Source organism: Pteropus vampyrus, unplaced genomic scaffold, assembly GCF_000151845.1.
Source record: "Pteropus vampyrus isolate Shadow unplaced genomic scaffold, Pvam_2.0 Scaffold306, whole genome shotgun sequence".
Classification (NCBI taxonomy): domain Eukaryota; kingdom Metazoa; phylum Chordata; class Mammalia; order Chiroptera; family Pteropodidae; genus Pteropus; species Pteropus vampyrus.
In genome coordinates this window covers 1,394,838-1,416,052 of record NW_011889087.1, presented here as the reverse complement: position 1 = coordinate 1,416,052, position 21,215 = coordinate 1,394,838, and the positions used below count along the sequence as shown (strand labels likewise).

General features: G+C 53.7%; 3 protein-coding genes and 1 long non-coding RNA gene across 13 annotated transcripts in view; 2 read left to right on the top strand and 2 right to left on the bottom strand.

The window, feature by feature from the left end:
- Positions 1 to 7,193, bottom strand: part of PLCD3 (phospholipase C delta 3) — an 18,748-nt gene extending 11,555 nt beyond the window's left edge. The window contains exon 1 of the mRNA XM_023521555.1: positions 6,819 to 7,193. Coding sequence (XP_023377323.1) covers positions 6,819 to 6,972 — 154 coding nt within the window. The 5' untranslated portion in view covers positions 6,973 to 7,193. The remainder of the gene's footprint in view (positions 1 to 6,818) is intronic.
- A 1,451-nt stretch (positions 7,194 to 8,644) lies between these two features.
- On the top strand, positions 8,645 to 14,954 carry ACBD4 (acyl-CoA binding domain containing 4). 7 transcript variants are annotated; one of them, XM_023521532.1, is made up of 11 exons: positions 8,666 to 8,723; positions 8,888 to 8,953; positions 9,074 to 9,202; positions 9,446 to 9,566; positions 9,637 to 9,721; positions 9,978 to 10,098; positions 10,342 to 10,428; positions 10,737 to 10,807; positions 10,897 to 10,975; positions 11,689 to 11,828; positions 14,235 to 14,954. In XM_023521532.1, exons 3-11 carry the CDS (start codon positions 9,109 to 9,111, stop codon positions 14,358 to 14,360), a joined length of 924 nt encoding a protein of 307 aa, XP_023377300.1. In that variant the 5' UTR covers positions 8,666 to 8,723; positions 8,888 to 8,953; positions 9,074 to 9,108; the 3' UTR covers positions 14,361 to 14,954. The 7 variants fall into 7 exon arrangements, with proteins under 7 accessions (XP_023377303.1, XP_023377302.1, XP_023377301.1 ...); XM_023521535.1 differs by lacking the exon at positions 8,888 to 8,953 and having other exon boundaries at positions 8,645 to 8,723; positions 10,900 to 10,975; positions 14,238 to 14,954; XM_023521534.1 differs by lacking the exon at positions 8,888 to 8,953 and having other exon boundaries at positions 8,645 to 8,723; positions 10,900 to 10,975.
- LOC111730298 lies at positions 13,336 to 18,672 on the bottom strand. 3 transcript variants are annotated; one of them, XR_002776627.1, is made up of 3 exons: positions 18,468 to 18,672; positions 15,820 to 16,952; positions 13,336 to 14,428 (listed from the first exon to the last, which is right to left on the bottom strand). It is a non-coding gene; the product is annotated as an uncharacterized LOC111730298 (long non-coding RNA). The 3 variants fall into 3 exon arrangements; XR_002776626.1 differs by lacking the exon at positions 18,468 to 18,672 and adding an exon at positions 18,260 to 18,461; XR_002776625.1 differs by lacking the exon at positions 18,468 to 18,672 and having other exon boundaries at positions 15,820 to 17,666.
- A 143-nt stretch (positions 18,673 to 18,815) lies between these two features.
- Positions 18,816 to 20,996, top strand: HEXIM1 (hexamethylene bisacetamide inducible 1). 2 transcript variants are annotated; one of them, XM_023521528.1, is made up of 2 exons: positions 18,816 to 18,868; positions 19,485 to 20,996. In XM_023521528.1, the coding sequence occupies exon 2, from the start codon at positions 19,534 to 19,536 to the stop codon at positions 20,605 to 20,607; it is 1,074 nt and encodes a 357-aa protein (XP_023377296.1). In that variant the 5' UTR covers positions 18,816 to 18,868; positions 19,485 to 19,533; the 3' UTR covers positions 20,608 to 20,996. The 2 variants fall into 2 exon arrangements, with proteins under 2 accessions (XP_023377296.1, XP_023377297.1); XM_023521529.1 differs by having other exon boundaries at positions 18,822 to 18,864.
- Positions 20,997 to 21,215: the final 219 nt, after the last annotated feature.

The following is a 21,215-nucleotide window of genomic DNA, read 5'->3' as shown; positions in this document are numbered from 1 at the left end:
CCTGGGCATCTGTGTGTTTAAAAACCCACCCTGTGACTTGGAGGGTGACTGTGAGTGAGAATCAGGATCTCAGGGGCGGGAGGAGAAACCTGCCATCCTTAGGAGGCTAAGGTCTCCCTTGGGGCCAGCCTGTGACTTTAATGGCTCCAAAGGGTTTCTCAGGATTTAGACTGTGGCCCTCTGGGAGGGTCAGTGGAACTCTCCTCTTTCCAGACAAAGAGCTGGAACATTACATGCGCCAGGCCAAGGGACTCACCAGACCCCCATACCCCTATCCCTGTATCTGTGCAATCTCTGAATTCTCTCATCCTGGGAAACAATGGGGTGGGTGGCAAGACAGGGAAACCTGGAGGGCCACCACAACTGAGCCCACCCCTTCTCACCTCTCGGCTGTGGGAAAGGGGACCCTTCATTTCCACAACAACCAGGCTCTGCAGCTGGGGCCACCTCCCCTGACCTGGCTAGCCCTCTGCTGCCAAGCCCATAGTTGGGAGGGATGGAAAAGAGGGGGACTAGTAGATGACTAAGGCCGGAAATGGAAGTGAGTCACTGAGGGCCTGCTTTGTCCAGAGTATTCTGCAAACAGGACATAGAGACAAGCAGCCTGAACTCTTCACCAGCCTCCCACTAGGACAGGTTCCCTGCTCCTGGCCCTCACCCCTAGTCCCCCAGGAACCTGTTGGGTGAAGGGGTGACATCCTAGTCTGTCCACCAAAGTGGCATTGGCCCCTGGATCACACTGTCCCTTGGTTCACACTGTCCCCCAACAACACCCCCAATGAAAAAAGCCAAACAGATTGAAGGTGAAGAGCCAGGCTGGGCCAAGTGCTGAGTCCCTGGGTGGGTGCCTCCATTTCTCCATTGCTTGAACTTATGAACCCTGGGGTATTGGGGAGACTGGATGTCAGTCAGGAGGGGCAGGACCCACAGAGGTAAGGGGGTGAGGTCAGAAGGAGGGCCCAGGCCCTGGGCAGTGATGTGAGAGGGATCTGGCTGTCGGCCCAGCCACCCAGTAAATATTTATAGGTCCTGCCAAGCCCAAACCCACAGACGTTTCCTTGACCTCATTCCTACCTGCTTGGAGCAGGTGCACAAGCTTCCTGCCTCCTATGATTTCTATGGGTTCTCTATCCACCTCTGCCTTGAACCTGGAGCTGGGCTGGGTCTGCTCCATAGCTACCTTGACTGGGCAGGTGGAGGAACAATCATGAAATTATACCAGTAAAAACTATAGCCAAAAGGTGGAAACAACTCAAGTGTCCATCGACGGATGAATAAGCAAAATGAGGTATATCCCTACAGAGGATTATTGTTCAGCCATAAAAAGGAGCGAAATCTGATCTATACTACAGCATGAATGAATCTTAGAAACATTATGCTAAGTGAAATAAGCCAGACCTAAAATGACATTGTATGTTTCATTGTATGATTCCATTTATATGAGTTACCTAGAGTAGTCGAATTCATAGACAGTTTATATGTCACTGATACTTCAATTAAAAAAAAATTCAGAGACAAAGTAGATTAGCAGTTACCAAGGGCTGAGGGAGAGGAGGAAGGAGGAATTACTTCCTAATGGTTACAGAGTTTCTGTTTAGGGTGATGAAAAAGTTTTGGACATAGCACAACATTGTGAATGTAGAAACTACCATGAGTTAGCCACTTAAAAAAGGTTAAAATGGCCAATTTTATGTTATGTATATTTTAATACAATTTTGAAAATTAATAATGCCAGAAACCACTGTACACTTTACATGGGCAAATTGTATGGCATGTGAACTCTCAATAAAGCTGAAAAGAGGCACGGAGTTGCTCACTAACTTGTCCAGGGCCCCCGGGTCGGTGAGTGGTGGAGCTGGATGCATGAGAGATGGGGAAGCCTAACTCCAGGACTATGCGGGTTCCAGAGAGCTAAAACACATGGAGCGCTTTCGTTTAGGGCCTGGTCCACAGTGGGCACTCGATAATGATAATAAAGGAAGAAATTGAGGCAGTGCCCTGAGAGGGATGAGGGACCAGGTGTTACACTACATCTGTCCTCCTCAGTCTCATGGCCCCCAGCTCCAGTTCCGTGTTGACAGCTGGGGCTCAGACACCTTCTCTGAGCCTATTGCTTATTTCAGCCCCTACAGAGGGGCCAGGAAGTGGTGAGGAGTGGGCAGGTCCACAGTTTCCCAACTACCACTGGGCTGTCTGGGCTGTGTGGGGTCTGGGGCCTGAGCAGTTCTATCCCAGCGGCCAAAGCCAGGGGCAGAAAACTGCCTCAACAGCAGAGCTGGAAGGAGTCACGGGGAAGGCCGAACCCATCTCTGACCTCCAAATCCCACTCTCTTCATTGATGGTCCGCTGAAGCTCAGAGAAGGCAAGCCGTGTAAGCTTGAAAGGGGGCCGCCCAAGAAAGGGAAGGTTGCAGGGCCTGTGTGGGGGACGGGCAGGGGCCAGAGCATGTTGGCAGTGGCGGTGGGAAAGTGGGGCAAGCCGCTGTGAGGTCGTGGGGCATGTTGATAGAGGAGTGATATGCAGAGAGCAGAGTGTGAAAGGAGTGGTAGGTCTTGAGTGAGGGTGTGTGTAGGGTGGTGTGTACATAGAGGGTGTGGGCATTGTGTGGGGTGGGGTTGGTGGGAGGGAGAAATGTGGGTTAGCTTGGGGAGGAAAATAGGCAGTGTGTGTGTGTCTGTGTGTGCCAATGCACACTCAGGAAGGACGCATGGGGCTCCAGCAGGAATGTGAGACATGCAGGGAACAGTGACAGCCGACAGCTTCATGCCAGTGGGGGAGGGGGAGGAAGAGCAGCTTTGCTGGGTGGCTGGGACCGTGAGGCTCTGGGAGGAGACACGCAATGGTGAAGGGTCCCAAAATACCTTCCCGCCCGAATCCTCTAGCCAGCAGGCAGCCCTAGCACCTCAGGAACCCAGCATGTCCCTCTTGCCCTGGCTGGCTGTCACACAAGGCTAGAGCCCAGTGGAGCTTGGTGCCAGAGTCCATAACATTCCTTGGAGAATCAGCAAAGTTGGGAAAGGCAGGGGGCGTTTCTCCTGCCCCTGGGCTGGATACAGTGAGATGAAGGTGGCAGCACCCTTCCTGGCAGGGCCAGAGCAGGTGTGAAGCCTGCTTGGGGGTAGAAGTTGTGGGAGGGGGCTCCCCAGAGCTAAAGATGGAGGATAGGCTGGAGTAGGGCGGTACAAGGCATGACAGAGCCAGCTCTCCCATCCCCACCCCCCAATCCCGCCTAGCATGCCCCTCCTTAGCCAGGAGGGCTATACAGCCCTCCCCGCCATTGGGCCAGGCACCTGCCAGCACTGGGGGCCGCTCTGGAGACCTACAGCTGCCAACCCCACCTACAGCAGCCCCACTCACCCTGAAGGAGACGTCCTTGGCAGGCCATGAGGACAGCCCTTTTGCCTTATGGCACTTGGTGGTGTGTGCTGGCCAGAGAGGGCAGGGAGCAGGATTCTGCCCACTCAGTGTTCTGCCACTCGGTGGATTAGGGATAGGGTGGAGCATCAGGGGCACAGAGGCAAATAGGGGCTCTGGGGAGACAGAGTTGTCAGGTAAAATTCAGAATGCCCAGTTAAATTAGAATTTCAGAGAAACAACAAGTGATATTTTAGTATGTCTCAAATTATTCATTCTTTATTTAACTGGGAATCCTATATTTTATTTGGCAAGCCTATGGGGACACCCCTGGAGGCTGGTAGGGCCACTGTTGGGGAGAGTAGTAGCAGGGTCTCTGCAGGTAAAAATCACTCATTCATTCATTTATTCATTCATTGTATTCTGAGTTTGGACTCTGGGCCATACTGCCTGGGTTCACATTCTCTCTTAGCTACATCCTAGCTTCCAATCTCTCTGAACCTCAGTTTCCTCATTTGTAAAATAAGGTTCATGGTACCACCTATCTCATGATTGTGAGCGTTAAATGAGCTAATACGTGACAAGCCTTGGCATGGTGTTATAAAGGTGTTAATTAGTATTCATTCATTCTTGCAATAAAGGCCATTGAAAATTAGGCCTTGGTGGCAGGCAGGCAGATACTATGTGGCCTTGGGCCTGTGACTTCACCTCCTTTACCTTGAATTTCTAATCTGCAATATGAGGACAACAGTAGTAGCACCTTCCCCTCAGGGGCGTCAGGGATTAAGTAGGATCAGGGCTAATGCAGGCTCAGCACTACACCTGGCCCATTGCAGATGCTCACTGGGCCCCTCTTCTCACTCTTCAACTATTCCTTGGCTTCCTGGGGCCAGGCCAAGCCCACAGCCAGCCCAGGGCAGGGACAGGAGAGAGACCTCAGGCTCCACAAATGACTCCCACTTAGCGTGGGGCGCTGTTCCTCCCTCCTCCTCGTCCTGTTTCGTCCCCCACCCCATGGCTCTAAAGGCCTCTTCGACCTCTAAGCCACTCCCCACCCTAGTTTCTCCCTTGACTTGATCTACAATAAAATCTGTTCTGTTAGCCTAAGGGGTGTGGCCATGGGCATGACAGGGCCGGATGGCTATGAAGGTCATCTCAGGAGGAGCTATGGCCACAGTGGTGCTGGAAGCTACTCTGGTGCTGGGCCTAGGCCTTGCTGTTGACGGCCTGAGTGGCTGGGCCCCAGGTCACCTGGGTTTCATCTTCGCCCTTCCTGGACTCAGTGAGGCCTGGAGACGGGGCATTCCCCACACACTGGACATTCCTCTCTTGGCAGTTACGCAGCAGGATGGGACAGTGGCGGGGCAGAGGGTGACATTCTGACACCCACATAGCTCCTGACTTTGTCACTGTGACAGAGTGCCTGGAGCTCCTGTGTAGCCTTACTCAGCTTAGGCTCAGCTGTAATTATTTGTCTACAAGTGTCTCCGGCCACTACACTGTGCTCCCTCCCCAAAGGCAAGGTGCTGTGTTATTCATCTCTGTAGCCCTAAACCCTGGCACAGTGCCCTGGCACATTGATGGAGCTGAGCAAACGTGTGTGGAATGAAGAAGCAGACAGGTGTGCAGGGCATCACCTCTGCCTTCCCACGGCATCCAGAACCCATGTCGGCGGCTGACTCCCAAGCCTGCTTCTCTGGCCCAATACTAGCCCTTGAGTCTCAGTGGCACCTCAACATTCCATGGCCCTCCTCTTCTCCCCAAATCACCACTACTTCTTAGCGCAGAGAATGATACTGCCACCCACCAGAGACACCTTTCTGATCCCGCTGACTGCAGTGTCCAGCCCGTTCTACATCCTAGGCGGTTCTAGAATCCATCTTGGCTATACCAGCCCAAATCTGTCTGAGACTCATCATAGTTTGCCCAACTGACCCCTCAGCCTCCCTCCTATGGTCTTCCTGTTTCACTCCGGCCTTTGTCCAACCCACCCCTACTCGGCACATCTCCTGCCAACGTCTTCCTGCCCTTCGGGAAAAGTCCATAACTCTATAAGGAGAGGCCTTGAAGATCTGGCCTAGACCCCTTTGCCTCATTCTGGTCTCTGGCTCTAGGGTGTAGCCAGGCTCCTCACTGGCTCCCCAGAATCTCACTTGCTCCTTCCCTTCCTAGTCTTGTTTCTTTGCTTCACTGTCTGACCTCCTTCCTGATGCTCAGCTCCCTAAGGACCAGGACTGTGTCTGTCCTGTTCGTTGCTGAATCCCCAGGGCAGAGTATACTACAGGCACTCGATGAATGTTTGTTGTCTGCATATCTGATTGACGGAGGGTAGGGCAGAGATCATGTCATGTCTCTGTAAAGAGAGTGCCAGGCACGGTGCTCAGAACATAGTCAGTGCTCAATAAATTCAGGTTAAATGAGTGGGAGGTGGAAGTAAGAACAAGGAGGGGGGACAGTGGCAAAGAAAGGGCAAGACTGGCATTTGGTACCCCTGAATTCTGCTCCAAGATTCATACAGGTCTCCTGGGCCACCCTGTCCTTCTGTTCCCTCAGCCCCACACCTGACCTCTCCATCATTAACTATTCTACCAACAGCAGTTTCATGGTATTTACACATATACGAAACGACTCCTCTCTTTCAAGCCACTCAACCACCCAGTCAGTCTCATTTTGCCCAGACTCTGAGGGTCCCAGCAGCAGTGTGATGGAGCACAGCCTGCATGCCAACTTTTGCCTTTTACGAGCTGTGTGGTCATAAGTAAATTCCATGACTTCTCTGAGTCAGTTTCCTCATCTGTGAAATGGGGATTGTACCACCTGAATGATACCCCATATGTAACTACCCAGTGCCACCTGTCGAGAGACACTTAATAAGCCACAGTTACTACCTCCCCTGCCCCAGGGACTTCCACCCAACCTGAGATGGTTTTCTGATACCGAGGACAGTGTGCTCACCGGTTAGACTAGTCCTATCAGTGCCGTGATGCTGCAGCAACCCCTTTGGGGGCTGCTGGTTTAGAGGGCTAGCCTCTTCCTCAGCTCTCCTGCCCTCTTAAGGACAGCCAAGATCCAGGGATGCCCTGTGGCGCTCGCAGACCCTAGAAGGCCCGGGGTGATGGGAAGGTGGAGGATGCCCCAAGCTTGTCTCTCACTTCACTCTCCCAGGCCCTCAGGGACCCCGATCCGCACCCTTCGCCCAAACTCCCACTCCAGCGCGCCTCTTGGGCGCCTCCTGGTGGGAAACGAAGGCTATCCTGGGCGCCTGGCTCGGGCCGGGGACCTTGGGTGACCGCAGGTGCGACCCCCATTTGGAATGGTGCTGACATTTCGTACCTCGCCATACTCCCCACAACTCCATGAAGCCTGGGAAGCGCAAGAACGGCTCACCGGAACACCCCGGCCCTCCCAAGTTGCGCGGTGGGGACAGTTGGCGCCCACCCGAACCACCCCAACTGGTCACTGACCCAACTTCTTCAGCGCCCGCAAGCCAGGCCTCTTGCTGCCGGTGTCCTGGGGTGCGGGCTGCGGCGGGAGCGCGACGGCAGCTGCGACCTGGGCCGGCATCGGAGGCTCCTCACGCCGGCGGCGGCGGCAGCTCCTCCAGCGGCCGCACAGCATGGTTCCGAGGGCCGGGGCCGGGCCCGAGGTCTGTGCGCGGGGACAGGGCAGCGGGGGTGCAGCTCCGGCCCGGCCCCAGCTCAGCGCGCGGTCGTAAGCGAAGAAACTTAGCGGCGCCAGAAGGGAGTTGGGAGGAGGAGGTGTCGGGAGGAGGGAAAGAGGGAGGGACGAGGTAAAGGAAAGGAGGGACAGGGAGGAGAGGCGGGGCTGAGGATGGCGCGGGGGAGGCGCGAGGCGGCGGCAGAGAGGGGGCTGTGACTTCAGGCGGGGAGTTGGGCCTTCCCCGAGGTATGGAGAGGAGTAGGCTCCGAGCGTTGCCCCCTGCTCATGAGTCCCCCCATTCACCCAGCAGTCCTCGGATCCCGGCCTCATTCGCGACCTGCACCTCCACTGGGGGCACCGGAGGGGGCGAAGGCTGCCCTCGGCACAGACACCTTTCCCCCGGACCCTGACTCAGTGCGAACTCAGGACCACCCTCCCCTTCTCCGGTCTCACCTTGAGACCTCAGAAGGGAGCCAGACAGGCAACGGGGTGTGCAAGGCAGCTCGTCCTGGGTCAAGGACCCTGGGAGCTGAGCCAGGTGGCAGAGTAGCCAGAACCGGAGGGGTGGGGAGCGGGAAGTGGTGGGTGGGGGTAAGAAAGACTCCTGCTGTGACATCATAGGATTAACCCTCTCGGTGCTCGGCCGGTTGCCGACCCCTCAGTGGTAAAAGTCTCGAAGCTGACTGGTCTGGAGAAGATGGGGTGGCGCTAAGTCTAGAGTCGCCGGCAGAATTGGGTTCTGGGGTTCGAGGCTTGGATGAGTTGGCACCCTAGCCGCGTGCTTGGTCAACCTGGGACGGCCGCTGCAAGCTGCGTAGATGTCAGTGACATCAACCCGTGGGTCGAGTGCAGGTTCTGGTGTCATGTGTACGCTTACTATATGTGAAACCACCTGCGTATTTGTGCATGAAGGGTGGGATGGACAGGTGACTGCGTGTGCGCGCACGTCTGCGTTGTCTGCCGTTAAGTACCCTAGGTGGAGGCTCCGAGAGCTGGGCGCACACAGCCACTTGGCGGCGGCCAAGAGCGTGACATTTCAAAGAGAAAGCTTAGTTTCTTAGGACCAAGATTTGCCATCTACTTGCTCCAGGCTCTATTCCATTCTCAAATACCCCCGACCCAGAAGTTCTGTATGCTGGTTGGGGTTCCCACCCCTCTCTGGATGTTCTTTCTGAATGTCAAGTAAGTCTTCGCCTCTGCACTTTTGATATCCTAATTTCTTCCTCCAGGAATGACTTTCCTCATTTTCCCCCTGGCTTACTCTTAAGGCTTCTAAAACGCAGCTCCGTTGCCCCTCCTCCAGGACTCCTGACCCCAACATATGACTTCCTTTTTTCTCTACAACGGGTGGTAAGAGGACCGGGGTTCAGCTGACAGATGCGGGTTTCCAACAGGAGGCGCGAGGACTCCGTGTCATTTCACCGTATCCACCAGGAGGCGCTTCCGCCCGCCTCTAGTAGTCCAGGGTTGGGGAGTCGACCCGCGGATTCGCCCCGCCTGATTGGGAGAGGCACAACCAAACTATTTGCATAATCATGAAAGAGCCGCGTTGAGTGGCTGGGAATAGAAGCCGGATCTGAAACGGGCTCTCTCATTGGTTTAAATTCCCCCCACCTCGCTCCGCATCCCTATTCGGCCCGGAGGTCAGTAGGAAGCCTCCAGCTGATGGCGAGAGAGGACACTGGTGTCCCGGGAGTAGGCTCTGCGGGGTGAGTGACGGGAGGTTGGGCCGCGCCGGGGTGCGGGGACCAGGGTGTGAGTCTGTTCGCCCACTCGCCTTTTTAGAAGTTGGAGATGTGTATCTAGAGGGGCATTGCGACCCCTTGCCACTTGCCCCTCCACCCACCCACGGAGGTCCTCTCCACGCACCCAGGACTCACCTACGCTGCCTTGGGGTAGGAAAAAGTGTCTCCTCAGCCACAGCTTCTGGCCTTCCCTGGTATCTCATTCAGGCCTCTGAATAGCTTAGTTTGCCTCTCTGGGAAGTGGATCAGTGGCTTAGGAGGCTTGTGCCAGGGTCACGCTGGAGGCCTGCTCACACGGAGGCTTATTCTTACAGAGTCGTTCCAAAGTAGGGCCTTGGAGCAGCTGGGGATGGGTACCAAGAATGAAAGCCCAGAACCGGACTGCCAGGAACAGTTCCAGGCCGCAGTCAGAGTCATTCAGAACCTGCCTAAGAACAGTAAGGGTGAGGGCATGGGGACCTGCATTTGGGGGTCCAGATGACTGGGGTTTACATCCTAGGAGGCCCTGATCCGGTGAGTTTTTGCAGACAAGTCCCTGCCTGGGCTGTCCTGGGGGTCCCCTCTGCCTCCTGCCCCTGGGTACACCCCTCATCTCTGCCCTCTCCAAGGGGTGGTTCTCCCCCCACCTCCATCTTCTTGGACCTGGGGGTGATGCTCTGCCCTCCACTTCCCAACTTCCTGCCCAGGCTATTACCGCCCCTCCTATGAAGAGATGCTGCGATTCTACAGCTACTACAAACAGGCTACCATGGGGCCTTGCCTGGCCCCCCGGCCTGGGTTCTGGGACCCCATTGGACGATATAAGTGGTGAGCTCCCCACAGATGGGCAAACAAGCCTCAGCTATCAATCAGCCTCTCACAGCCCTTTGCCCCCCAGGGATGCCTGGAACAGCCTGGGCAAGATGAGCAGGGAGGAGGCCATGTCCGCCTACATCACTGAGATGAAGGTGGTGGCACAGAAGGTAGGGAGAGGCTGTGGGCTCCTCTGTCCCCAGGCTTCCAGCCAGGTGGCCTGCTTCCCACCCTTCTAGTGCTGCCCCCCATTATGTTTCTTGCATATTGATACCCCATGAAAATTACCACCTTCATGCCGTACCCTCCAACCTGTTCTCTGATTGAGTACAAGGTAGAGGGTGTGACAGCAGGAATAGCTCAAAGAGATAGGAGGGCAGGGGTGGGAGGGACCAGCTGCTCCCCAATAAACCTTATTTCCTACAGGTGATTGATACAGTACCACTGGGTGAGGTGGCAGATGACATATTTGGTTACTTTGAACCCCTGTACCGGCTGATCCCTGACATGCCAAGGCCTCCGGAAACCTTCCTGAGAAGGGTCACAGGTCAGGCCCCCACGGTAGAAGCTCCACAAGTGCTGAGTGAACTGTCTTAGGTCCAGGCTGAGGGGGTTGCTCAGTTAGTGGGGGGGCATAGGGCTCTAGATGATGTCCCTGTAAGGACACCAACCAGTGCCCCTGATGGAGTGGGTCTCAGGCAGAGTCTGTGGTTAATGGGAGCAGAGGCCTGATCTCACTGTGGGGCACCAGCCTTTCCTAGCCCCACCCTTGGGCACCGTGTCTCTATAGGTTGTAACGAGCAGGTACTGAATGGAGATGCTGGGGCTGCCCCAGAGCCTCCCTGCCTCCCCAAGGAACCAGCACCCCCAAGCCCAGGTCAGTGCCTGGGCAGGAGGGACAGAGGGCCAAACCCAGGGGCAGAGGGACCTCTAGGTGGGGTGGAGGGGAGAAGCCTAGATGCATGCTGTGTCTATTACACCTCATGCCGACAGAGACCTCCTGGGCTCCAGAGGAAGCCAGGAGGAAGGTTCTGGGATTCTTGTTCCAGGGCCTCACTTCTGGGACCCATCTGTGCCTCTAATGGCAGTATCTATACTGTCCCCTGAACAGATGCCTCTGCCCAGTTGCACACCCTTTGCTCCATAGCCTCCCTGTTGTCACTAACCTACCTACTCTGTCCCCAGAGTCCCAGCCACTCAGGGACCTGGACTCTGAAGTTTTCTGTGATTCCCTGGAGCAGCTGGAGCCTGAGCTGGTGAGACAACCCTTTTCCCCTTTCTTTTCCCCCCCCACTGTGCCCTGGCTGCTCCCACTGTCCCCCTTAGACCTTTTGACTCATTTCAGCAGGTTTGGGGAGAGCAGAGGAGTGCTTCTGGAGGAGAGCCTGATACAAGAAACAACCCTGTGCCCCCCACAGGGAAAGGTGAGTCACTGCCTGACCCTTCTCCCCTTTCTGCCCTTCTCTATGGTTCTGGTGCCCTGGGCTTTTCCCTGGCTGCCCTCCTGAGGCAGAGATGAAAGTACAGCACTGGGCACGGGAGAGAGCAGCCTCTGCCCAGGAAGGGTTGCCAAACAGCCAGACACCAGCCTGGATGGGCAAAGTCCTTGCCCAGCCTCTTCTCCCTGAGAGCCATCAGGAGCCACCAGGCGCTGAAGAAGGGCATCTGGGGTGGGAGTGCTAGCCTTCTATGAGGCTACAGCTACATGGCCTTGGGAGTCATCCTCTCTCTCTGGGCTTCCCATTTAGGACTCTAAAAGGACAACAATGAGTTCTGCCCTATCCCCTTCTAGAACTTTCACGGTTCCATGTCCTACAGCAGTACTTTCAAAAATATTATCTCCTTCATGCCTTTGAGCACTCAGCCCTGTGAGGGAGAGGATATCTTCCTCTAGTTTTCAGATGACGAAATGAGGCTCAGAGAAATTACTGATGTGCTCAAAGTCAACGGCTAGTGGCAGCACTGGGATTCAAACTCCTGGTAGCCTGTTTCTCAGTCATGCAGATATACAAGAGTCAGAGTTGGTACAGGGATTGTGCCCTACTCTTATTCTTCCCTGGACCTGCCCCAGCCTGCCACCACCCTGCCCCTAGCTAAGTTGCCCTGAGTCCCCCTCCCTATACGTTGTTCTCTGCAGATGAGTCAAAGGGCAGCCTGCCAGCGTCCCAGGAATTGGACATGTGGCTGTTGGGGACAGTTCGAGCACTGCAGGAGAGCATGAGGGATGTCCAGGGGAGACTGAAAAGCCTGGAGAGCATGCCTTGTCCCCCCAAGCAGGTGAGCCCCTCTAAGACCCAGAGCAAGATTAGGGCAGAACTCTTGAGGATTTCTATTCTGAGCTCTTCATCTATCCACATCTGTCTTTGTCCCCATGTCTCTACTTGCCTATACCCTTGCCTCCTCGAGGGAATGGTGTGACTCACAACAACAGAAGCAGGGAAGTCGGGATCTGAACTACTTCTACCCTGGAAGGGAGAGTGGGAAGGGCCCACTTTTCCTGCTCTTACCTCCCACCCTTTGCCTGAAGACACTGAGCGGGAAGACTAATTCCAACAGTTGGAAGGGCCAGGATGTGTTTGCTCTTAGTATTAGGGCTGTGTGTTCCTGTTGTCCCTCAGTTAGGACTTCTGTTCCCAGATTTAGTTACCCCCCAAACAATTCAGCCCTCACTCCCCTCGATTCCTAGATTTGCTTGCTCCTTACACCTCAGCTTCTGTCATTTCTGGCGCCCCAGCTGTGTGCATGACATGTTAGTCGCATTATCTCATTTAATCCACACAACGACCCTATGAAATAGGTTTTCCTTTCCCCTTTGCAGATGAAGAAACTAAGGCTCTGTGAGGTTGAGTAACTTACCTGAGGGCACACAGCCTGGAAGAACCTCAGAGCTGCTGTGAGGATTAGATGAGATACTGCATGTAGGTACCTCCCCAGTGCCCAACACACAAGAAGGTCTGCAATGGAGTTCACTGTTCTTGTTAGAGCTGGGAGTGGCCCTAGGTCTATCTCCCCCCCAAAGCTGGCACCTACCATTAACTCTTGAGAGGGTCTGTTGAGAGGCCTGGGGTTGTGGAGGCAGGCGAGGGCTGAATTGCTGGATGTGGGGGAGTCACTTAGGTGACCCTTAACCCCCTTGGCATAGTGTCAATCAGGGTGGCAGGAATTTGCTCACATCCACAGTGGCTAACATTTCAACGCCCCCCCCCCCCCCGCAGGCTTTATTTGTTTACTTTTTACTAATTTTATATGCTGAGGATTTCAAAGATTTCTACCCTGAGATACTTGGATTTGCATCTCTAAAAATAAGAACATTATACTACCTAATTTTATCATACAATAATTCCTTCATATCATCAAATAGCCAATACAAACTCAAATCTCTCCAGTTGTCCCTAAATTGCCTTTTCCAGATGATGTCTGTCCATCCCAGGAGCACATGCTGCATCTGGTTTCTCTCTCCTTTTAAGACTTTTAATTCAGCCCTGTTGCTTTTCCTTGCTACGGAGATGGGCCAGTGGTCCTGTAGAAATGTTCCACTTTTTGGGTCTATCTATATCCTGGTGGCTAGTTTTACATGACCGGATTTCATCAGAGGTGATGTCCTTCACATAATGGGGCACATATCTAGATGTCCCACCATTATTCTTACATGGACCACTAGCATGGATAAAGGGGTGACAGTCAGGTCTTACCATCATAATGTCATGTTTTCCTCTTGCAGCCAGGGATTGTCCAGTACCCTGTCTAGCTCATTTCCTGTATAGATTTTGACAACAATTGATAATCCTTGCCTGGATTGATAATTTATTTAGTGATTACAAAAATTTGACTTTAAAATTCTATTATTCCTTTAACATTTATTAGCTGTTATTTTTCTGTAGTTTCCTTGATCATTTAGGATTTCTCTGAAATATAATGCCTTATGAAAAGGCAGAATAAGTGCTTAATTCTCTTTTTCTTTTTTAAATAAGTTGATTTGACAGCCAATTCAATGACAGATTTTCAACTTTCTCTTCTTTTGAGCATCATTACGGACTCATGGATTTTAGAGATTATTTCAGTCAACTGCAGTCATTCTCTTTGATGCTGAGATTGTCATAACTTTCATCAGTGGAGACTCCTTCCAACTGGGTCCTATGTTCTTATAACAGACCTCATTAATCTTTAAAAGCTTTCTTGCTTTCTGGCACAAGATGTCTCACATTCACGTCTATCTTCCCTGCTCCAGACCTGGGATCACTCACTTTTCCAAGGAGCTCTGGCTCCTTTTAGCAGAAAATATTTAGAAATAATATCTGAGCAACCTGGGGCCCTGTGAAATATGTGGCACATCCTTTATAATATGGGGTCTTCAGGCCACACCAACAGGGTCATTGCTTTGTGGCCCAGAGGAGACAGCCTGCGGCCTCTCCAGCTTCCAGCTCTCTTGGCACCTGGAATGGCCCTGGGAGGAGGATGTGGGAGGGAGCTGGGGCTCACCCATCTGTCAGGGACACACTACGGACCCCAGGTGTCCTTCTCCTTCTAGTGGTGCAGATATGGGAGTAGGGCATTCTCTGCCCCAGCCTCACAAATCTCTGGGAAGTAGAAGTTCTCACTGAGTTCTGGGGCAGCTTCCTAAGGAGGGTGCTATCTGTGCTGAGGCCTCCGCTGGCCCCTGACTCACTCCCTCCCTCTTGGCAGCAGAGGCCCCGGGCCAGTGCTCGGCCTTGGCTCCTCAGGTTCTCGGGTCCCACGCTGCTCTTCTTCCTCCTGTGGCCCTTCATTGTCCAGTGGCTCTTCAGACAGTTTCGGACCCAGAAGAGGTGACTGTCAAAGGAGGAGTCTCTGCGGCCAACGGAAGAGGCTGTGAGCCGCTGTCTTGCTGTGCCCTGAGCCTTCGTAGGGTTTAGAAGAACAGCATTAATTCAACTCCATCCCCACCCCCAGTGTTTGCCTTGGCACCCCTCCCCTAATGGGGGCCGGATAAGACCCCACCCTTCCCTACAGCTTCACAAGGACGCTTCTCCCCACCCCCACACAGGCTTCCTTGGGAGGCAGCTTTTGTGGTGCACGTCCCGGGTTCTGGGTTGGCCGGTGACTCGGGGGCGGAGCTGCCGGGTCTCAGTCTCTGCCCTCCCCACCCTCTTGGGTCACCTGACTCCTCTCCCACTCCAGCCTCTCCCCTTGGAGGCTTGAGCTAAGGGCAAGATGGGACTTGGCTGGGGCCTGGGATTGGTTGGCTGGGCGGGAGGTAGGCCAGGAGACAAGCCGAGTTGGGGGAAGGCTGAGAGTGCAGGCCCTGCGGGAGGGGCGTGAGCTCCGTTTGCTGGCATTCCTCCCCCAACACACACTCAGGATGTCTTCACTGAAGATTCACTGACAAGTGACTGTTTCACTAAATAAAATAAAACTTTAATCTTCTGCCGTCTACGAAGTGAGGCGGAAAGCGGATCTGGGGTGTGCGAGGCACGTACCTTCTCGGCACCCCGCCCCTCCACGTCCCTGTGAACGGCCCAGCGAGGCCCGCGGGTGGTTTCTGAGGACGCTGTCTCTTTCGGGGGCAAGTGAATGAACACAGAGGCCAGGGTCTTCACGAGAAGCAGAGGGCGGGGGCACCCGGGAGATGGGGTTGCTGGCCACGCCCACTGTCCGGGGACCGTGGCCAAGGGCTCGGCCCTGCCTCCTTCACCCCGTCGGGGGCCTAGCGGGGCCTGGACCTTGCTCGAAGACAAGGGCTGCTGCTCTCTGCTCCACTCGCTGGGCGTAGGCTTGGGGTCCTGACACTCTAGACCCGGAAATGCCCACTACCCGCTTTTCCTTCAGCTGCTTGCACCCGGCGCCCCCTCCCCATGACTTCCTAGAAACTTTCTGGAAAGCTGAGACCAAGTTGGAGCCTTGTTCCCGCCCTGCCCTTAGGAGTAGGGACGGGGCCCTACGCAAGAAGGCCCCGTTGGGGTGGACAGAACGCCCTCGTGGGCACGGCCCTCCGGGTGCCACTAGTTGCTGTTGGCTTCTCAGGCTCCGAACTTATTTTTCTCACCTCCTGGCAGCCCTGACCCCGTTGTCCTGGCCGTCCTGGCTCTAGCCAAGAGCCTGTATTCGGCAGGGAACCTACCACTCTGACCACCTCAGAGGCCACTGGCCAGGGTCCCCACCTTGGAGTCCTGCATTAGCCTCGAGGCCCCTGTAGCTGCCACCACTTGGGCCCCAGATCCTTTCTGCCCCTGGGTAAGACAGAGGCAGTTCTCAAGGCCCGTCCTTGGAGACCCTTAAACTCCTGAGTTACCTTGGTTAACTCCTGGCCTTGACCACTTTCCCAGGCTTGGCCATCACTCACTCCACTGGAAGCCATGGTCATTCTTTGACTGTCAGTCCTTTTCTCAAGGTGGTGTCCCTCAAGACAGACACACGGGCCCTGCTGTTCCACAGTCCAGCCCAGGGTTATAGAGGTGCTGAATAAACCCCTGTGTTAAGGATGGACAATAGAGGGATAGTGAGAGAGGGACCAAATTGGTGCTGGGGATGCAGGTGTGGGGGGGGGGGAAGCCAGCTCCACCACTTGTACACACTAGCTATGTGACTTGGGCAAGATTTATAACTGCTCTCAGTTTGGGTTGCCTTGTTTACCAAATAAGGATCTTTTCGTCATAAGACAGTCCTGATGTTTAAATGACCACAACGTGTAAAATGCATGACAAAGGGTTCAAACTCAGCTAATAGTAAGGTGCGTGGCCTCCTGTTTGATAGAATTCTAGGATTCCACAACCTATTAGTCTGGCCACCTCTCCCCCAATATAACAAATGAACCCATACAGCTGAGCCCTGTCCAGTAAACTGAGGCTGGGCTCAGCTATACCTTCTAAATCCCAGTTGAGGGTACCCAGGAGTCCTCTAGAGTCTGAAAATGTGGTAACAAATTGGAGGTCTCTGACTCCCAGGGTGAGGGGCAGCTCTAGCTCCCAGGGAGCCTCTTGCATGACTGATGAAGCAGCTAGAGGGCAGGCTTTTCAAATGGGACCTGAGTTCTCGGAAGCCCAGGGAAAACAGGCTGCGATGGTCAATTTCAAAACATCTGGCTGTGTGCCCCAGAGGCACTCGTTCGCCTTTCCCTCTCGGCATGCCATCACCATCTCCCCACAGAAACACTCGAGTTCCCTGACAAGTGATGCTTGCTCTTCATAGAATGGCCTTCTTCATGCCATTCTGCCTGAAAAGCTTCATCCTTCAGAAGCAGCCAAGAAGTCACCTCCTCATGAAATCCATCCGCAAGTCCCAACACCTAAGCAGCTTGACTCACAAGCTCCTGTATTTTTGACACTTGCCACTTTGGCTCACTGTGGTTTGATGGCCTCTCCACACAGTCCATGAGCAGCAGGGATGACACTGTACTGATCACTGGGCCCTCCAAAGAAATCTTTGCTAAATCAAGAAATAAGGGCCTAAATTAGGCTGAAGCTGTTGGGAATGAAAAGGAACTAAATCCAGAATTCTTGAGAAAAAAAGGAATTTTGTGTTTGTGACAAAAAGAAAAATGGCATTGGGGTTTCTCACTAACTGGAATTGTCTCTTAGTTGTAACATGAACAAGGATAAGTCAATTTCTGAGTCTTAAGAGATTTCTTATGTCTAAAATGGAGACAGTAATTTGTACCCTAACTCTGCGCTGTGGTGGGGTCAAATGGTTGTGTGTAAAAGTATGCTATATGGTAGAAAGCGGTTGGAATGTCGGCCATTGATCTTAAGGAAGAAATAGTAAGAATGGGTCACTGGGTGTGTTGCATGAGAGAAGTTGAAGGGATTTTAGGATTACACCCGGGCCCAGGGCAGGAGCTTGGAATCTGTGGAGAATTTGCTCAAGTATACATTTGTCGTCCTGTGGTTACCCGCTCTGGGAATCTACCCCACAGACCTAGGCCAATATCCTCCTGTCCCTCCTCCTGACCAAGGCCTCCTCCTTGGAGAAGCCTCTGGTTCTGCTTCCCAGTGTTGCCCAGAGCCCACTGATGAGGAAGAGCCCCTGTGGGTGATACTCCTTCTTTCTGGGGTAGCCAAGGTTGATTTTTTAAACTCGTTATTAATTTTGAATCCTGCCGGGACTCCTCTGTCCGTCTCAGGAAATGCTCTCCGTCGGCTCAGAAGGAGAGAAGGAGAGAAGGAGAGAAGGAGAGAAGGAGAGAAGGAGAGAAGGAGAGAAGGAGAGAAGGAGAGAGGGAGAGGGAGAGGGAGGGAGGGAGGGAGAGAGAGAGAGAGAGAGAGAGAGAGAGAGAGAGAGAGAGAGATATCAAGCAGGTCCCAAGAGGCCATTTTCTTCGACAGAAGTTGAGGCCCGGGTGTGGGGTTGGGGGCCGAGGCCTTCCAGCCCAGGGTTTCTAGTTTCTAGGGAGCTCCAGGCGTACACCCCGCGCTTCCAGGGTCCGGGACCAGACGGGAGGCTCGATTACGGCCCACCATTTTGAACCACTCCCTGGGGCGGCGGCCCTGAAAGACTAGACTGGGGCTGGGGCTCGGCCACTTTTGCCCATGGGCCCGAGGCCAGTCCCGTCACTCGGGACTCGAACCTGCCTTCTCATCTTGAGGCCTAGTCCGAGGTTGCTGCGCTAACGCGGTCACACTGTCCCTTTAAGGCGGCACTTTTTATCCTTCATTTGTTTACTTCTGCATGCGCTTTCGTTTTTTACAGAATATGTTCACAATATCCATCCGCAAATGTCACTCCCAGGCACTTACCACACACACCTTGAAGTCATTGCTGTAATCTTAAGAATCGAGAATTATAAACCGTGTGCCAACGTCTCTCTTTAAAAATTTAAACCTCTTCTACACTTTAGGGACTACTTTTTAGGGATAAACCATTTTTGCTTTAGTTAACAAATGTTTCTGACCTTCAGAACAATTCCGCTGAGGATAGAATACGATAACAAGCTTTAAGACGCACCTTTTCACAAAAATATTCTGTGTGGGCCCTCACAAAACCATCGAATCTTCTCGTATTCTTGAAGCAGAATGGTATGGTCCAGAACCGCCCATGTTTTCTGTGATTGGTCTTCCTTCCTCGGCGAGACGTGTGACTTTTGACCAATGGTCGTTCACGTTTCTCCAGCGGGAGATAAACGATAGAGGGAGGTGGCCGGGAAGACGCCCCCTGCGCGTTTTGGGATTGGCTACGTCGCACGGCGCGTGAAGACGGCGGGCCCGAAAGATGGGAACTACGACTCCCAGCTTCCTGCAATGGCTACTCCATCACGCATGCGCATAGGCGGGGCGGACTGGCTTCTATATAAAAGCGGCGCAGAGGACTAGGAGGCAGCAGTTGGAAGTTGGCAGGTGGAGAGGCAGGTTGGGAAGGGAAGTTGGGGGAGGAGGCGGAAGAGGAGCTGGTAGGGGGAGGAGGGAGGAAAAGAGGAGGAGGCGGAGAACTGAGCTGAGCAGAGCATCGAGCCAAAGGGGAGATGAGTTTGTCTGTCCTCGGATGAGGCTCCGGCCGGGCCTAGGGACCTGGGAGCTCGGGTTGGAGCGACACCCGTGGAAGTGGGAGGAGGTGGCTCTGGGACCTTAACCCCTTGTGAGCTCTGCGGCAGGGGATTTAACCCTTTGTGGATCCGGCCCCTTGGAGGCAGCGTCATCGGGTAGTTTTAACCCCTTCGGGGCTGGGTTTAACCCGTTGGACTTAATCGCATCTCCTTGCCCACCTATTCCTGCATCGTGGGGGCGCTCTGCTGGGAGGCTTGAGGCCCACCCCCCTCCGCACATTACGTTTTGTTCCTGCTGCTGCACCCCCTTGGACCCGCTATTTGGCCGCGCTGTGGGTCTTTAACCCTTTACTGACTTGAGCTCCTCCAAGTTGCAATTGGAGTTGGCTGACAGGACTGGCTAAAGGCGTCACTGCAGGAATTACTGACCGAAGTGGACTCTGTTGGACATTTTTAAAAAGAAAAACCTTCTTTTCTTTAAGGACTTACAGCCAAAAATTTTCAAACTTCGAGAAGAGTACTTTCTTAGCCATGGCCGAGCCACTCTTGGAATATCAGCACCAGCCTCAAACTAGCAACTGTACAGGTGCTGCTGCCGTCCATGAAGAGCGGAACCCTGATCGCCCCCCAGGCGCGGAGGAGCGGGTGCCGGAGGACAGTAGGTGGCAATCGACAGCGTCCCCCCAGTCGGGTGGCCGTCCAGGGCAGGAGGGGGAAGGGAGCCTGGGGCCCCAGCCGCCTCCTCTGCAGAACCAGGACTGTCCAGAACTTAGCTGCCCGGAAGCCGGCGAGAAGGGCCAGAATGGGGACGACTTGTCCGCTGGCAGAGTACCCCCGCCAACGGCGGGAGGGGAACCGAGGCCCGAAGCCGAACCGCTCGCCAAGCCATGTCATGACGCCGAGGCCAACAAGTTGGGGGCGCCTGCCGCAGGAGGCGAGGAGTCATGGGGACAGCAGCTGAGACAGCTGGGCAAGAAAAAACATAGGAGACGCCCCTCCAAGAAGAAGCGGCATTGGAAACCGTACTACAAGCTGACCTGGGAGGAGAAGAAAAAGTTCGACGAGAAACAGAGTCTGCGAGCTTCGAGGATTCGAGCCGAGATGTTCGCCAAGGGCCAGCCGGTCGCACCCTATAACACCACGCAGTTCCTCATGGATGATCACGACCAGGAGGAGCCAGATCTCAAAACAGGCTTCTACCCCAAGAGGGCTGCCGCCAAATCCGACGACACCAGCGATGAGGACTTTATGGAAGAAGCGGGCGAGGAGGATGGGGGCAGCGATGGGATGGGAGGAGACGGCAGCGAGTTTCTGCAGCGGGACTTCTCGGAGACATACGAGCGGTACCACGCGGAGAGCCTACAGAACATGAGCAAGCAGGAGCTCATCAAGGAGTACCTGGAGTTGGAGAAGTGCCTCTCGCGCATGGAGGACGAGAATAACCGGCTGCGGCTGGAAAGCAAGCGGCTGGGCAGCGACGACGCGCGTGTGCGGGAGCTGGAGCTGGAGCTGGAGCGGCTGCGCGCCGAAAACCTCCAGCTGCTTACGGAGAACGAACTGCACCGACAGCAGGAGCGAGCGCCGCTGTCCAAGTTTGGAGACTAGATTGAAACTTTGGGGTGGGGGGGGGCGGGCAAAGGGGACTTTTTACAGTGATGGAATGTAACATTATATACATGTGTATATAAGACAGTGGACCTTTTTATGACATAATCAGAAGAGAAAATCCCCCCGGCTTTGGTTGGTTTGGTAAATTTAGCTATGATGTAGCTTGCGTGCTTTCTCCTGTTCTTTAATTATGTGAAACTGAGGGTTGCTTTTCTTGTGTTTCTTTTTGGAAGTGTTTTTTTTTTTTTTTTTATGTGCAAGTAATTCGACCAAATTATAATGCATTTTTTTTTTTTGTTAAAAATCCCTTCCTTAAAGCTATAAGGTGGCCAAATCTGAGAACAATTAAATTCTAGATATAATAAATTTAATACTTGTAAATGTAACATAGTTGTGTGATTTCTAGAGCTAATTCAAAATAGCGCTGATTTTATGCAACTGCATTTTTTGGGGGCAAAGAAATCATTAAATAGGTCAGTTTGAAAAAAATCTTTAATGGGTGAATTTTCAATTTGCCAGGTTTTCCCTTGAATGGGTTTTAGTGTGCTGTAATATATAGTTCAGGCAAAGTATAAAGATTTAAATAGCTTCGAACTTAAATGTGT

Coding starts and splice junctions, on each gene's coding strand:
- ACBD4 (XM_023521530.1), top strand. CDS start 9,109: ATGGGTACCAAGAATGAAAGCCCAGAACCGGACTGCCAGGAACAGTTC. Junction 10,808..10,896: donor AGCAGCTGGAGCCTGAGCTG/GTGAGACAACCC, acceptor GACTCATTTCAG/CAGGTTTGGGGAGAGCAGAG. Junction 11,829..14,234: donor TGCCTTGTCCCCCCAAGCAG/GTGAGCCCCTCT, acceptor CCCTCTTGGCAG/CAGAGGCCCCGGGCCAGTGC.
- HEXIM1 (XM_023521528.1), top strand. CDS start 19,534: ATGGCCGAGCCACTCTTGGAATATCAGCACCAGCCTCAAACTAGCAAC.